Genomic DNA, 16,303 nt, shown 5'->3' with positions numbered 1-16,303 from the left:
ACCCAATGATACACAACTAAATGAAAAGCATCCAAAATACGCACCGGCAGCTGTTTGATTGGGATGTTTTCTATTTTCTTTTTTCTGTCATTATTAGTCACAAAAGGCTCATTAAACTTAAATCCAGCTGAGTTGAATAGGAGCATATGGACGAGGGTGCAGGGAGACACAAAGAGGAAACACGAGGAGGGAAGTGAGGTAAACCGTGGGAGCAGATCAGGGTGGGTCTCCTCCTTCTGCTGCACAGCCCCTGTTATGTTGTTACTGTACATCTGTCTCAGGCCTGTTCATGTTATAACTTCTTTATCCTGAACTCGTAGCGTGACCAGGCGCAGAACTCCGCAGTTACCTCATATAAATATCTGATAGTGTGAAAGACACGGCTTAGTGTCACAGCTCTGACTTAATCGCATTTCATTATTAAGATATTGCTATTACTGCCGTCTAAGATAAACTCTGGTGGAGCCGTGGGAATTACACAACACAGTGTTTTGCACAATTTCCTTGCACAAACTTTCACAGATTCATGCTGCTTTGTTGCCGTTTTTTTTGTATTTCCACTTTATTTATCTTTTGTTTTATTTATCTTTATTCTTATCTGAACTGTTTTACTTGTTATCTACATATTATAGTTAAATACTACGGGACCTGAGTGCATATTTTCTCATGCTTCTGTATGGTTGAGAACACATGCATGACTTTCCTGGTCCCCAGCTCTCAGATGATGCTGCCTCTGTTTCTATGTCACTTAGGATCTTTTTATAGTTCTAAATTGACGAAAAAAATCATGTTTTACAGCTATTTTTAGACATTTCTCTCTGTTACTTAACTCGTGCAAGCGATTAAAAACCTACAAATCCTTAAATTACCACAACTACAACCTGAAACATCAGATGCGTCAATGCGTCTCGTAGGAACCGAACAGCAGCGTTGTGCACAGCTTGATTGTTGCCAAGCCAGTTTCAACAACAACTCGACTCGTCTGGGTCACAGGAGGAACAGACGGCAGCTGCAGAACGCATCAGAAGTGCTGAACCTTCCTCTGAACAACAAGGCCTCTGTTTAAAGTCTGCCTCTGTAATTTTTCACATTCTCTGGGGAAATTACGTGAGAGACGCCTGTAGCTGTAACCCTGTCCTGCGTGTATCTCATTAATTTAACCGCTAACCAAAGGAAGTTAGATTGACTTTAGATTTTTGACAGAAATGTGCGTGTGATGACACATAATCACACCATTAAATAAACAGACAGATTAAATGTTATGTTATGCATCAATATATACATCATTCATCTTATTTTATTACCATTGTTTCTCTAAACGGGTTTAAAAAGGGCATTTAAACTCGTTTCACAAAAGTAACTTCCGACCTCAGCCAGCAGGTGGCGGTGTCTCCACAGTATAACGATTTTGTTCATTTTCCAGAAAAGGTAATGAAATGTTTTGATACTGGATCAGGCCCTGCCACCAGACTGAATCATCTCAGCTACAACCAAGTTTGCTCTGCTCTGCCAACAGTTTCTGCTCAAACCAAATACATCAGCACTTCTTATAAATACTCGCTTTGTGTTTGCTTTTTGTTCGCGAATACACAGAAAAAAATATACATATACTCTAATATATTATTAAACAGCAACAGAAGCAGCATCCCAGACGTCACCGAATCAGACGTTAATATTTAATGTTAAACAAACTGTTATTCTAACTTAAACTCACAGAGGAACTGCAGACACGAAAACAAACAAAAAAAAAACTGCAGGGTCACAAAGGGCCAGTGTAAAGCAAACACTGCATGCACAAACGCTGCACTGATGCACATTTTTGCACTGTGCATGTGCACTTTTTATGTGATGCAATGTTTCATGATTGCGTAAAATTTATATCACCAAAAGGTCATGCTCGCTGCAGCGGCTGATCCGTTCAAGAGAGTTTATTCTGAGCGTGTTTACTCAGAAATGATTCACTGTTGTAGGAGTTTTAGTGTTTAAACAAACATGGACACATTACTAGCACCGTTGCTGCGGCCTAATCGCTGTAATGAATGCTGAATTTGCTGCAGTTACTTGCACAATGACGTTTTGCTAAACCTTCATGCTGCGGTAACTTCGTTAGTGGAATTCCATTGTGAAAAAGACCGGAACCTTGACGTGAGTTTTCTTTAAATAAACCACGTGAGGTTTGAAACTGATTTCTCGGGCGTCATTCTGGTCGGCCGCCAGCTCTGGAGCTGTATGACGAGGTTAAACCGTGCCAGGAAGAAGACATCCTCGGTTCTTTTAGGGCTAAACTAGGATTAGTACATCACTCGCGGTGACCTAACTGCGCCGATTATGTGTGCACTTCTTAATCTCGGCCCCGCGTCAAACTCAGACAATGACCTGCTACATGGGATGGATTAGCAGGGTACGCGCTGATGACATGTTTAATGCTGAATGTATTAGGGGGACCCCCCTGCGGCCACTCATCTAGGTCCTATGGCTAATGAATGCATGGATCAAGTGCAGCATGACCTGCTGTGAGGAGATTAGAAACATTGAAACAGAGCATATTTACTACACAGGCCTCAGGGATTAAGCAGAACTGTGCAGGACAGGGCTTGTCCTTCAGTTTAAAGGAGGAGAATTTATTGTTAAGGTGCAAAATGTTTCCAAAAAAAAAAATGGAGAACATCCTCCTTTTTTTAATATACGTGCTTATTTTCTATGTTCATGTTTCCCTTCTGTAGACAAATTACAGTCATGCCATGAGGGAGCCTTGCTAGCCAACAAGAAGAAACCCCCGCACGCAGCCCCACCCCGAACTGGATGATATATGGCACCATTATGCATCCCTCTAATCTCCTATCCAGGTCACTTAGTGATGGTCTGGGCCTTGTCAGATCCTATTCATGGCAGAGGAGGGAGACCCTGAGCTGAGTAGTAAATATGCCGATTGTTTTTATAAGCACAACTCAAAAAGGACTTTCGATAATTATGTCAAGGTCAGTCTGTGGCTGCTCTGTGCACACGGAGAGAGATGAGGAGCTGCACAGATTCACAAGGCTCATATCTGATGGTAGTTTGCTTCCATTCGAGCCTAACAATTCAATGTTCTCTAATTTAACCATAATTAAATACCTACTCTGTGTCATTACGTACTGTTTGTTTTGCGTGGGCGTTGCATCTGCAGAGCATTAAATAGCTCTATTGATTTGGGCTTCACTGCCAGCGTACATGCATCGATACTGATCAACGGCACGTGCACAGTGAAAGTAATTTCCGTTCATCCGTCCTGTGCACGTGAGCCGTCGCTCTCCTTACCTTGGCTGCACTGATCTGCTCTTTCCTGAACCGCTCCAGCGGCATGATCAGCACATCGTTGGCATTCTCGATCTAGACGCACGGACAGAGACGCACACGTGGGATAAATTAAAGGATCACCTTATGTTCTTCATGCATGACTACAGCTTTCTATGCTTATTAAAGTATTACAACACTCTCATGAGGATGATAATGATAAGATGATAATGATACAATACAATGATAGGATATGTTACGATACGATATGTTACAAAACGATATGTTGCGATAAGATAAGATAAGATAAGATAAGATAAGATAAGATAAGATAAGATAAGATAAGATGATACGATATACGATATACGATATGATATACGATACGATATACGATACACAATACACGATACAAAATATATGTTAATAGAATAAAGAGATACATAAGACATACGATATGATATATGTTACGATATAATACAATAGGACGATACAATAAAACGATACGATATGTTACAATACAATATGTTGCAATAAGATAAGATAGATGAATAAGACGAAAGATGACTGATATGATACGATACATCGATATGACGATAAGATCAACGTTATGTTAACGATAAGATAAGATAACCATAAATAGATGCGATATAAAATTACATAGTACATTTACATATAACGATATATGATAAGATGATAGATGATACAACGATATACAATACACAATACACGATACAAAACAATATATGTTATGATGTAATACAATAGGATGATACAATAAGACGATACGATATGATGATACGATAATGATAAGATACGTAGATAATACGATACGAAGATTATGATACGATACGATACAATAAACATAAAATAAATAGGATGAACACATAATTATGATACGATACGATAAGATCGATATAAGATCAGATAAGATATGATAAGATCAGATAAGATAAGATAAGATAAGATAAGAAGAGAAGATAAGATGATGTGATAAGATAAGATAAGATGAAGATAAATAAGATACGAAACATATTAGAATTAGGTATGACAGATACGATAAGATGATGCGATAATATAATATAGATACGAATTAACGATGCAATGCGATGTGATAAAATGAGATAAGATGATAAGATACGATACGATAAGATAAAATTATATGATACGATAAGATGATAAGAAAATACTTAACAACCTATACTGTTGTATTACGTATAGATTATGTCACTCACCATCCGTGTTCTCTCATCCTCCAGGTTCTGTAGGACAGTTGCAAACTCCTGAAGCGACTTGGCTGAGGACAGTCGCGTTAGTCGGCACAGGGAAAGAGAAAGGACGCACAACAGACAAAGAGGGAGAGAGGGACGAGTTGTTAGTTTTAAATGGTGATGATAAGAGAAACACACAAGTTCAGACAGGGGAGAACACATTTGGCTCAAGGTGCTTTGTTTCTGCTCCTCCACCACTTAGAAAGCTTTGAAAAAGTCATGACACAGCAGAGTAATTAACTGGAAATGAAACCGCAATTTAGAGGGTTTCTGTGGCGCTTTCGCCGAGAGCACAGCTCAGCGCTTGTTTCCCCTTCGCTCCCTGGCAAGCGACGCGGGGCTACATTGTTTGGGTCAGAGTTTCCACTTCAATTGCCACCGGCCCAGTCCAACACTTCACATGCAGACACACTGAGTGGACACTGACCATGTTCAGTACGTGCACCAGTGTGAACAAATCACAAATGTCTGGCTGGAGGCAGTGGAACTCAACTTTATTCCATTTCACACTTCAACATCTTCACGTTTGAGACTAATTTAAACTTTTTTGGGGATTTTGGAAGATCCAGAAGTCACTTTTGACTCAGACCCAGAGGTTGTTAATACTTCTACAACTTCTACAAACGGGTCATTATTTTAAAAATCCTACTGAAGACACACTTCGCTTAAAGCCGAATGTGCTGTGGATAAGTTTGGAAATAATCGTTTGCACGACTATGAATATCCCAAAAACAACAGTGCTGTTGCGCTGCAGACCAGTTGAGCGGCAAGCTGTTCAGGAAAGATAGCCGGGGCTAGTTAAACAACAGCAGAGGGTGGGTCAGAGCAGTGAAGAACTGCAGCCTGCACAGACAGGGCCAGGCAGCGCGAGGAGGGCGCGGCGACTGCACACCCTCTCCAACAGCAGACTGTTTGGACAGCAACGATCCAGATGAGTTCATGGAACCAACGGTTGTCTCCTACACCAGGAACATTTAGTCCAACAAAAGATTTGAAACGGGTGATGCTACTGGAAAAAGGACTGAGGAAATAAGGATTAGGCTTTTGCATATCAGTGATAACCGATCAGGCATAACATTATGACCACCTTCTGAGGGAGTGCTGTGGTGCAACAGAATGTTGTTGTTGGGCCTCTGTGGATCATCAGCATTTTTGTATGTGTGTGTGTCTGTGTTAAGCTGTGTCCTGCTGTGGACGGCTGCTTTTTATGATTCATAAAGGAGTGTCCTTGCTATGGGGTGGGGGTGTCTGGTCTGGTCTAGGTGGGAGCTACATGTCTAAGTAACATCCACATGAATAAATACCAGGTCCAGAAGTTTCCCAGCAGAACATTTAACCGTCACACGATGGTCAAAGTTATTCACTTGTCCTGTCAGTGGTCGTAATGTTGTGGCTGATCGGTGTAAAACCTGCCTCTATGTTCTTATGTGACATTACACAACCCAGATTAAAGGCAGACACATGTTTGACTATCAAGGAAAATAAATTGTCATCATATAAAGAAAGAAAAGATGATAATTTAAGACTCTGAGACAGACTTTTATATATATAAGAAAAAAACAGCTCAGTTTGATTTTCGCTGAATTGTCTGCCATCTATTTAGAGGCTTCTCTCTTCTGGTACAGTGGACGTATTGGATTTCATATCAGCGGTCTCACCTATGCATATCTCATCATCCGTCTCTGCGTCTCCGATGCACTGGAATTTATACTCATTCAGAGAATCAGCGAACTTCCTCTTCGCCGTTGAAAGACCTGAATGAAAAGAGAAGAAAAAAAAAGAGGCTTTTAGGTTCACTGAGGATTATTTTACCAGCGAGGACACTTTATAAAGACGCTTTCCTTTTATCCGGAGCACCTTTTTCCGTGGGAACGGATTCAGTCACCGGTTAAAACTTTAGACAGGAAACCTCTTTGCTTTCAACGTTGTAAAAGTCCTAAAAAAAGTTTAATATTCTTGATGGAGACGCCACCACTGAATGAATTCATCCAGAGAACAAACACTGAAGAAGAAGAGCTCTAACCAGAGGTGAGTCTAAATAAATTCTCACAATTTATCTGTAAGACGAGCACATTCCTGGAACAAGTTACAGAAACTACAACAACTACTTATTTCTTAAAAAAATAAAGACAAACACTGTTAGAAATAAATCAGACATGTATTCACAGCCTAAATAGTTACTTTATCTGATGCATACTCTTTGGTTCTTGGTGCATTAATGTTTTTTTATATAATTGTGGGTCAAATGTTTTGTCATAATATTGTCTGTCTGTGTCTGGTTCTGTAATTGTTGTTTTAAGGCATTTGTGCTAAATCTGGCGCATCAGTGTTGATTAATGTGCATTGTCCCAATTCAATAAACTAATAATAATAATAATAAGCAACTATAAAGAAAAGAGTGTCACCATTGTGTTTGGGAATTCAGTTGTTTGGCCTGATTCACTGCCCCCGTGCACAGAAACACCACATTCCTCCTGAATACACTTTTTTTTTTACGCACACGTTACTGAAAGTGGAAAGAGGCTAAAGGTGGATATAGTGAGCGGGTCCCCTGTGGCGTTAGTGATGGAGGCTGACAGCTCTTACACTTGTGTGGACGCGTCTCCGTGTCTGCACGTGTGCGCTGAAAAGTGCAAAAAAAAAATGTTCCATAATACTTAAGTCACATTAGCCACGCAAGGCAGCGAGAAGCCCCGGACGGTTGGATGCCTTTCAAATAATACATGAGACGCTAAGAGCTCCTAGGAGACAGACACTCACAGAGAGTTTGGCTTCTGCTGCGTTTAAACCCAACGCGGGGTCGACTTCGCTACAATATTTGCTGTTGCTGGGCTCCCTGAGGTCAGCCACATGAAGAGCAACGGGGTGAAAGAGGGAAAAGGATAAAGAGGAAGACGCGGAGACGGACACATTTCTTCTAATTTTCTAAGAAAACACATGAGCAACAACTGCAGCCACGGGGTTTTCTAGTAACTTCACTTCAGAGAATATCAACTTCTGCTTTACTTCACTGGTCCAGGATGGAAGATTCATCCTAAGAGTTAAAAGTATGTCAGGGGTGCTTCGTAAACTAGACAAAAAAAAAAAATGAAAAATGAAATCCAGACAAGGATGCAGCAGGCGAAAGAGTAGACAGAGAAGAGAGGACGGCTCCGGAGTCCCACGGAAAGACAGATGGGAGTCAGGGAAAGGACAGCGAGTGTGGAGAGACGGAGGAGACGGACAGAAAGTAATTGGCCATGTTCATGTAAATACCACAAGTCTAGATTGGTGCAGAAATGAAACACGGGGCCTAGCAACTGTGGCATGTGCTGGCAGAAGAAGCACACACACTAACACACTAACACACTAACACACACCGCTCTCTGCATTGCATTGCATTGCATTGCATTGCGTTGCATTGCGGAGTGACAGTGGGCAGTGAGTCACAGCGGCTCTGAATCATCAAATTAAGTAAACCATAAATAAGACCACAACTCAGCCTTGGAGAATAAACTGTGGTTGCAGAGTGACAGGCAGTGTCCCAGCGCAAAAAAAATAAATAAATAAAAAAGTTCCTGTTTGTCACAGCTCAATCAACAGTAGTTCTCTGAGGTGGTGACAAGACGTAAAGCTGCAAAGTTCAGGTGTTTCCACACTTTAAAAATGACTGAACTGACCCTAAAACAGTCTAATTTTCTGTGCTAATTATATTTGCTGTTATTTCTATTACAGATAAAATAGTAGTTTGACTTAAAAGTTCAATTTGTAGACATGAAGATTAGAAATGTTGACGTGTCATGGTATTAATATACAGTGTAATCCCATTTAAATGATCTTAGAGGCTTAGGAACTACTGTGTTAAACTGCCAACAGTTTTTAAACTATATAAAAGTATATGAGACTTTATCGCACATTTCCTGTGAAGCTTTTACTCCTGTATCTTTCCATGTGTCCCGTTTGGAAGCTTTCTCAGTATGGGTGGCCCCAGTTGGGAATCGAATCCAGCTCTGGCGGCGGTGATGGTGGTGATGTCACGCTATGTGTCCACCGAGCGCCACGGAGCCATATCTCTCTCTGCGCTCCCACTGTCGGTCCCCCGCTCTCTTATTGTTGGCCTCTGCCCGGTTTCCCCCCCTCTTCCCACCGACTGCTCCTCTCAGCACCTTGCGAGTGAAACGTGCCAGTCGCTGTTAATTTTCGTCGGCTCCGGCTCCGGCTACAACCTCCACATGCTCTCCTTCCTAACCGTCAGACCACAAGCCGCAGACTGAAGTGTAGGAAAACAGATTTTCAGAAGACACAAGCCCTGCAGACACACGCAGCTAGTCGGTGTTACTAATAATAACAGTTATCCGCTGTTAGCTTATTGGATCAGCTCGTGCTTTCACCAGAGGGCCACTTCATGGATGGTCTTTGACTTTAATGATCCACGAGGGAAACTGCTTGGTCAAAGTAGCTTAATTGTTACTAAAAGATGAGCTGTTATACAGCTGTAGGGAATAAAAGAAGACCTGTAGCGTTCACTATAGGAGCTGGGTCAGTCTGTTGGACGCTAACGTCCACTAACAACGTCCTACACAATATTAGGAAGGTGGTCATAATGTTACGCCAGATCGGTGTGTGACGGCTGGACGACGGCAGTGAGTTCCCCGGCCTGAGAACTTTCACTGTTCCTCCGGGTGCGTCGCTCAGCGGAGTACGAATGTAATTCCCTTGAAAAAATAAATCACGCCGGTGTCATTTAATGCTCTGATTAAAGAATCCAACTCACACGTGTTCGTTCGTTCGTTTGTGTTTAGCTCAGTCGCCCTTTGGAGGATCTCTCACCGTACAGTTTGGCGAAGAGTCTAATGAGGTAACGCGATCTCTTCTCCGGCTCATGTACGTAGATGCATCATGTGTGATGCACACACACACACACACACACAGCAGCGCCTCTCAACTCACTCACACTATGTTTTGGAATCAAAGCCACATTGTTGGCCGGTGGGATTCTATAACATCTTGCCAACACAAATGAATTACTATAAAACAAAAGGGGAACCGCACTTTGCCCAGAAAAGCTTTCTTGTAAGAGAAGAACCAATGCCTTACCATATATGGCTCCTATTGTACTGCAAGAGTTCACAAGTTGAAGGTTAAAAATAGTTCATCAATGTCTCTGATGAACAAAGGCCCAAAAGAAGCAACGCTTATGGGCAGTTTGGGACTTTTGTTTTAATTTGATTGTGTGACTAAAACAGACAGACCATAATAAGACCTCCCCAGATATGGAACTAGGCTTCAAGACTTGTCCACTTGTTAGTCACTCAGCACGGAAAAACAAAGCGCATGAGCTGAAACTATCATTCTGGTATTTGTATGGATGCGTAGGTGTGTTGTTAATCTGATAAAAATCAGGCAGCAAATGGAAAATATGTGAAATATTTTTTGAATTAAGCTGCATCAGATTGGAAGCGGAAAGAAAGAAAAAGATCTATTGTTGTTGGGGGCTATCGAATGAAAAATGCAAACATGGCACTATGGCTTCATTTCATATTTAGTGTGTGTGTGTGTGTGTGTGTGTGTGTGTGTGTGTGTGTGTGTGTGTGTGTGTCCAGGCAGGAAGGACAGCAGAGGACAGTTACGGCTAAAAATAAGTGACCCCATTGACATCTGCCTCTCGGTCCTCTTCCCCTCTTCTCTCACACTTATGACAGAATTCCTGCCATGCTTCTCATAACACAGAGGCACAGGACAAAAAATAATAATAATAATAATCTAGTCCTGCACTTACACACACACACACACACGCGCTGCAAGGAAGGAAAAGTCCACTACATCTCACAAATGTACACATATGTGACACGGCTCATACTAGAGAATAATGGACTTATCTTTAACAGAGAGGAGAGTTGTTGTAAAGCTGTTATACATTTTACCTCCACATGACTTGAACCAACGTAAAACATAACTGGGGTTAATTCAGAAAATATTAGTCAGATTATAGACCTACACCATCCACATACATCTATTATATTCGTTTTTTGAAAATTTAGTTTGAACAAGTGCAGTGGGATGAAAAGAGTAACACAAGGATCCAGAGCAGGTCTTTTCAATTATAAATTCAGTTGGGTTAAATTTCAAAAAATCAAGAAATGTGACCGAAGCCAGATGTGTAAGCAGATAATCAATAATGACCAAGGCCAAACTATCACCAAATATGCCCTTTTAATTCATAGTCTCCCTTTTAAATTTGGTAACAGGACAAACGTATGTGAAAAAGAGCATAAAAACACAACAACAGAGCTGTAACGGACCAGACCCTTATCCAGACATGTCTCAAAGTTCATAAAAACAGAACATTTGTTTCTCATCTTATCTGAACGTGGCACATTATAAAATTCTTTTAACGAAATAACAATCTTTTAGCTCCGCAACAAACTCATGCAAAATTAAATGTGAGTATTTATCTACGTTCAGAGTTGAAAATGTTTTACACTCCGTATCTTGGCGCTAGTCTTGTTAGCAGCGCTAGCCACGCTAGGCTAGGCAGCGTGTTGCATTCACAGTGGAAACAAATTGCCCTTTGCATCTTTTAATTCCATTAATTCAGTTCAGTTTAGGTCGACTCGACCACAGCCCGGGACCTTTTCCAGGTTGGTTCTGGTTCTGGTTCTGCGTGTGACCCACGGTTCGCTAACCGAATAGAGAAAAGTCAGCGAGCTCTAAATTCGCCTGTCACATTCCCAGTGTGAAGTGTAACCATGACATTTGAAGGACAGTGACTTGGACACTGCTGGAATGAGACATCTCCAGCGCTGTAAGCCACACAAGAGGAATCTGTGACTGACCACAATCGTCCTGCAGCACTACAACGGCCGCTATGTGCGTTAACGCACACAAACACGGCCCAAAGAATGGGCCTGTGTGATATCAACAGGATATCCAGCAGTAGCTTGAACTCTGCAGTAGCTTTGTTCCAAAAGCATGTGAATAGAAACCCCTATTCATCAAGTGGGACAAGTATGAACACAGTGCGCGCACACATGCACAGTCTTCATCTGAGGAGACAAAGACCGATTTCAGGCTCCTCGTCTAATTTTTTTCATCATCCAGCAGCCGAGTGAGGAGAGGGAAGTTACAGATTCAATTAGTTAAAGGAGGCTGATAAGAAATCAGATCATTTATTCTGAGGAAATAGCTCAACTTTTCTTTCTTTTTTTGGGGGGGTGAATTGAATGGCACAGTGTAAATACTGATTTGTGGCCTCTGGCATTACAAAAAAGCAGGTCCACAGGTGGCCTCATACCAAAAATCTACGAGGAGAAAGCATTTGGCTACGACTCCTCCAGCAGCATATGGTTCACGGCGGCCGAGCGCCAGCGCCGCGTTAGAGAACGCATCTAAGGTCAGTGCTAAGGTACGGTCTATATATCAGGGGTTATTTCATGTACACATATGCACAAAACCACTCAATTTGTTGAGTCTGCAGAAAAGTTTGAAAGACAAACTGTACGGAGAGAGAAAGAAGAAGAAAGAGATGATGCATACGTAGATTTTCTGTTAGTTTAATATTTCCACGCTCTGATAAACTTGGGTCTCTAGTGGAGGTGGGTATTAGCAAGGACTTCACGATAAATATCACAATACTTGAGCCACGATACGATACGTTATTGCGTTATTACGATATTGCAATATATTTTTAATCAGATGACAGTGATTATTCATTGGACAAACTGAGTCAAAAAATAAAATTAATCCAAATCCATTTCCATTTTATTGCACTTGTACAGAAAAACGAGTGGTGGAGGTGTGTTTCTTTTAAAAATCGATATTGTATCAGAAGAAAAAGTATCGTGATATATCGCCAAATCGATATTTTTAGCTATAGTAGATTGAAACAAAAAACATCTTGAGAGCTGAAACTGATATAAATATTTAACAATTTTAAAAAATCTGAGCCAGTATTTGAGAAACCGACAAAAACAAACATTAAGATTGAGATTTTTGTTTTCCTAACCAGCTTCTAAACATACATTTTCTCGATTTTATCCTGATCCACTGGCAGACGTTTCACTTTTTTTACAGCTTAAAAACAGGAAAAGTTGAGGACTGGTGACAAAGACTCGAATGTTCTCTCCAGCACATACAAATAGGTACAAATGTCTCCACTGTGGAATCAAATAAGGGATGTAATTTATTTAAATAAGGAGGAAACAACTTCTACAGACTAGACTTAAATGACTTAAATGCATTACTTGTATTAGGTTGCGAGAACGTGCTTAGGGTTATAAAGTACATGTCTTCCGAGGTAAGTGGTCAGAATCTCAAAGTCAAAGTCGGATTTACTGTCAGTTTCTTCACATGTAGCAGACACACAAAGAAAAAAGCGTTTCTAACTATCCCACGGTGAAGAAGTGAAGGGCTCAGACACAACGGATAAAGACTTAGATGTTAGTGGGCGGGACTTTGGCCAAACTTTTTTTTTTTTTCGAGGATAATTTCTCTAATTTTACATAGATAATATAAGTAATACTGATGTATGTGCAAGTGTCAGTTTTAGTTTGTTATTTGACGCTAAAGACACAGGTGGTGACATCATGATGACATCATGAAGTGGAGATGTGGGGTCACTGGTGCCATTATTTATAAAAATGACAACAAATTCAATATAAAATGGCCAGAATATGAACTTTAAATACATCATTATATAAATAATTATATCCTTGGGGGCTGTGCCTCCTCTGTCCTTAAAACCTAGTGACGCCCCTGTCCCACGGTGAAAAGGCACAACGGATAAGACAGACACTTACACTTAAGTGCAATGACTAAAGTGCACAGTTAAAAAAAGCAATGCAATAAAATAAAATAAGATAAAATAAATGAAATAAAGTAAAAATGTTCTTATATGTAGTATATGCAGAGCATAGCAGCAGCAAGTTCTTCTGTGTGAGGGAGGATTGTAAACGTGCAGAAGCCTCAGTAATAAAGAAAGACTTTTATAAAGTCGAGAAAAAAATACTAAAAGTTGAGCTTAAACCTTAGAAAAAATGAGCAGGCTTTCCTGTTGGACACAGTCCACAAGGTCAGCTTGACTTTTCGGAGGAGAGGAAACACTACTTGCACGGCAACAATGAGCCACGGGAGCAGGGAAAGTTTGTGTGACAGAGTGAAAAAGGCGAGGAAGTGGAGATGGCTTCTTTCAGCCGTTGCCATGGTGAGTGCAGGTTGGAGGGGGAGGAGGGGAGGGGGGAAGCCGAAGGGGGGGTCAAAGGTCACCTTCTCGTAGCTCCATTCTGCTCCGTCAGCTTAAGGGGAAGCGGGACCGGGTAGGTATTTGACGCACGACTTATGCCGGCTCTTCTTTTTGCGGACGGCGGAGCCTATATGAGGTGATTAAGGTCAAACGTGGCCGTGAATGTAGATCCTGTTACACACCCACACATCAGAACCAACATCCGCCTGTAACGCGAGACAGCAACACAGCTGGAGAGCAGCAGAAGGAAAAAAAAAAACTGTCCGGTGGTATTAAATTCATACCAACTCTAATGCCTTGTCACACAGTCGTTGTGTAAATGTTTAAAGGTTAATGACGGATCAAACTCTCTTCACTGGAAGCTTGTGGCACGACCGGTGTTAGCTGCTTGAAGAACTGCGTGCGAGTGTGTAGTTTAACAGAACTGTTTTCTTTTTTTTTTTTTTTTTTACTGTTTTGATACGGAAGAAGAGAAATCCAAATCCAAGGCCAAACTTCAGAGCTGTGTAAGTTTGAGTTGGACGCAGCGATGATGACGACACCCGAGCCATCGAAAGAGTCAGAGATTAGCGGGAGGGGAAAAAAAAAAAGAGCTCAGAGTCATATTTCATCTCGTCACCTTCCAGGGGTTAAGCTGGATTCGCTGTGCTGTAAATATGTCATCGGGACAAGCCGCTGCCAAGATGCTCGAAACAACCTACAGGCTACCGCTGCTGCTGCTAGCACGCTACACAGACACGCAAACGTGCACACATTAAAGGTCGAATGAATTATTGTACAGGAAAGTGTGCAGACGTGAGGCTGCACGATTGCAATGACAAAGCTGGCATGCTAATGCTTAGTGGCTATTACATATGTTAATTCACTAGCTTGCTTTTTAGCATTTTAGCAGCACAATTGCTAATTAGCAGAAACACATAATGCACCCGATGTAGATATTTAGCACAGGCTGTAAATAATAAGATGAACAGCTTGTCATAAGTGAAGCCAAAGCGAGTAGAGCTCCCCCTGGTGTCTGGCTTATGTATAAATAATTCTAGCCTCGGGGGCTAAGCCTCCTCTGTCCTTAACACCTAGTGACGCCCCTGGTTGGAGTTCACCAAAATTATTAATTAATTCAGACAAGAATGTGAATGTTTTTGAATGTTTTCCAACAGTTTTCAGTCAGGAACCAAAGTGGTTCATGGAACCGTTTAGTTTTTATGAGGGGTTTTGTGTGGCCACAACTTGAAATGAACATTGAGCAACACACATTTTCCAAGTGTATATTACAGTAGATTATAGATTAAGTTATGAAAATGATTTTGATCTTTAAATACTTCTTTTAACTTTTAGCTTTCTTTTCTTTATGTCTGTAGTGAACTGAGTAAAAGGGCTTTCGTCCACTTATGCATGAAATATGTTGCAGAACGACTGGAAATTGACTTAATTCAGTATTTTTTATAATATTGCTTGTAAATTTAAACATTTTTTTTGTGTGTTTGTAATGTTGCCGCCTATCTTGACCAGGACTCACTTGAGAGGAGGTTTTTAACCCTTTGGAAACGTCAGATGCGGCGTCCAAATCTCTTGACCAATTGAAGACGACGTAGCAGCAACAGGCAGCGTAACTGAATTTCAACTCCTGTAGAAAGTGTTAACTTCAACCTATATATTAGTTTTTAAATTGTGTTGATATCCAAGTACAACCAGACTTATTATGAATACTGCCGTCATGTTGGTTTGTGTCTGGTGCACGGGAGAAAAGGTGAAAAGCAAAATGCTAGCAAGAGGAGATCGCTAGCCAGATTCAAATACTCGAAAACAAACCAAAAAAATGGTGGAAAAATGAATCGCATCAACCAATCAGGAAATGAAGTGTCAATGGTTGCTAGGGACAGTTTTGTGGTTGTAAATGTGTGATGCATTTCCTGCATTTTAATGGAAATAGTCATAAATAACTTTGTTGTTTGCTAAATTGGTAGATAAGCATCTGAAATGTACACTTTAGATTTGCATTCAAAGTTATAAAAATGGTTCGTTAAACATGTTTGTGGTTTTTACAGTGATAAATCTAACTTTTTCCTACTCTGATTTTATGGTTTTAATGTGGTTTTACATCCAGTGGTTTAATACAGTTTATCAAAATGAAAAAATAATTGTAAAATGACACAGGTGAGGTTGTGCTGAAAAGAATGAAACCAAACAAGGCAAAAATGTAAACCTGTTTTAAGTCAAAAATGAACAATTATCCTCCAGAAGCTTTTAATCTCAATGGGATCCTTCCTGGTTAAATAAAGGTTAAATAAAAATAAACCACATCTATCTGTGGGTCACTGTGGTTTACGATACAGTAGAGAAATGCATTTGCCCCACGGCCAAACCGGGACGTTTTACCATAGGACGATTCAAATCATCCTCTACCACACAGTTATAAAACACACACACACACTCAGACACAGTTTGTACAAACCTCTCAATCACAAACTAATCGTCGCCACTTGTATAAATATTCCAGCTCGTGGTTTAACTACAGGACACACAGACCTGAAGGTCTGATTCA

General features: G+C 40.8%; 1 protein-coding gene across 1 annotated transcript in view; it reads right to left on the bottom strand.

Moving 5' to 3' along the window:
- The window catches only part of LOC125020969 (rho GTPase-activating protein 26-like), an 82,424-nt gene that overhangs the window by 37,697 nt on the left and 28,424 nt on the right, over positions 1 to 16,303 (bottom strand). Inside the window, exons 2-4 of the mRNA XM_047606678.1 lie at positions 6,200 to 6,295; positions 4,506 to 4,567; positions 3,298 to 3,369 (exon numbers count right to left, since the gene is read on the bottom strand). Of these exons, the coding sequence (XP_047462634.1) occupies positions 3,298 to 3,369; positions 4,506 to 4,567; positions 6,200 to 6,295 (230 nt within the window). The remainder of the gene's footprint in view (positions 1 to 3,297; positions 3,370 to 4,505; positions 4,568 to 6,199; positions 6,296 to 16,303) is intronic.

Source organism: Mugil cephalus, chromosome 15, assembly GCF_022458985.1.
Source record: "Mugil cephalus isolate CIBA_MC_2020 chromosome 15, CIBA_Mcephalus_1.1, whole genome shotgun sequence".
NCBI lineage: Eukaryota > Metazoa > Chordata > Actinopteri > Mugiliformes > Mugilidae > Mugil > Mugil cephalus.
Note: the sequence above shows the minus strand (reverse complement) of the source record. Positions and strands in the feature narration are given on the sequence as shown.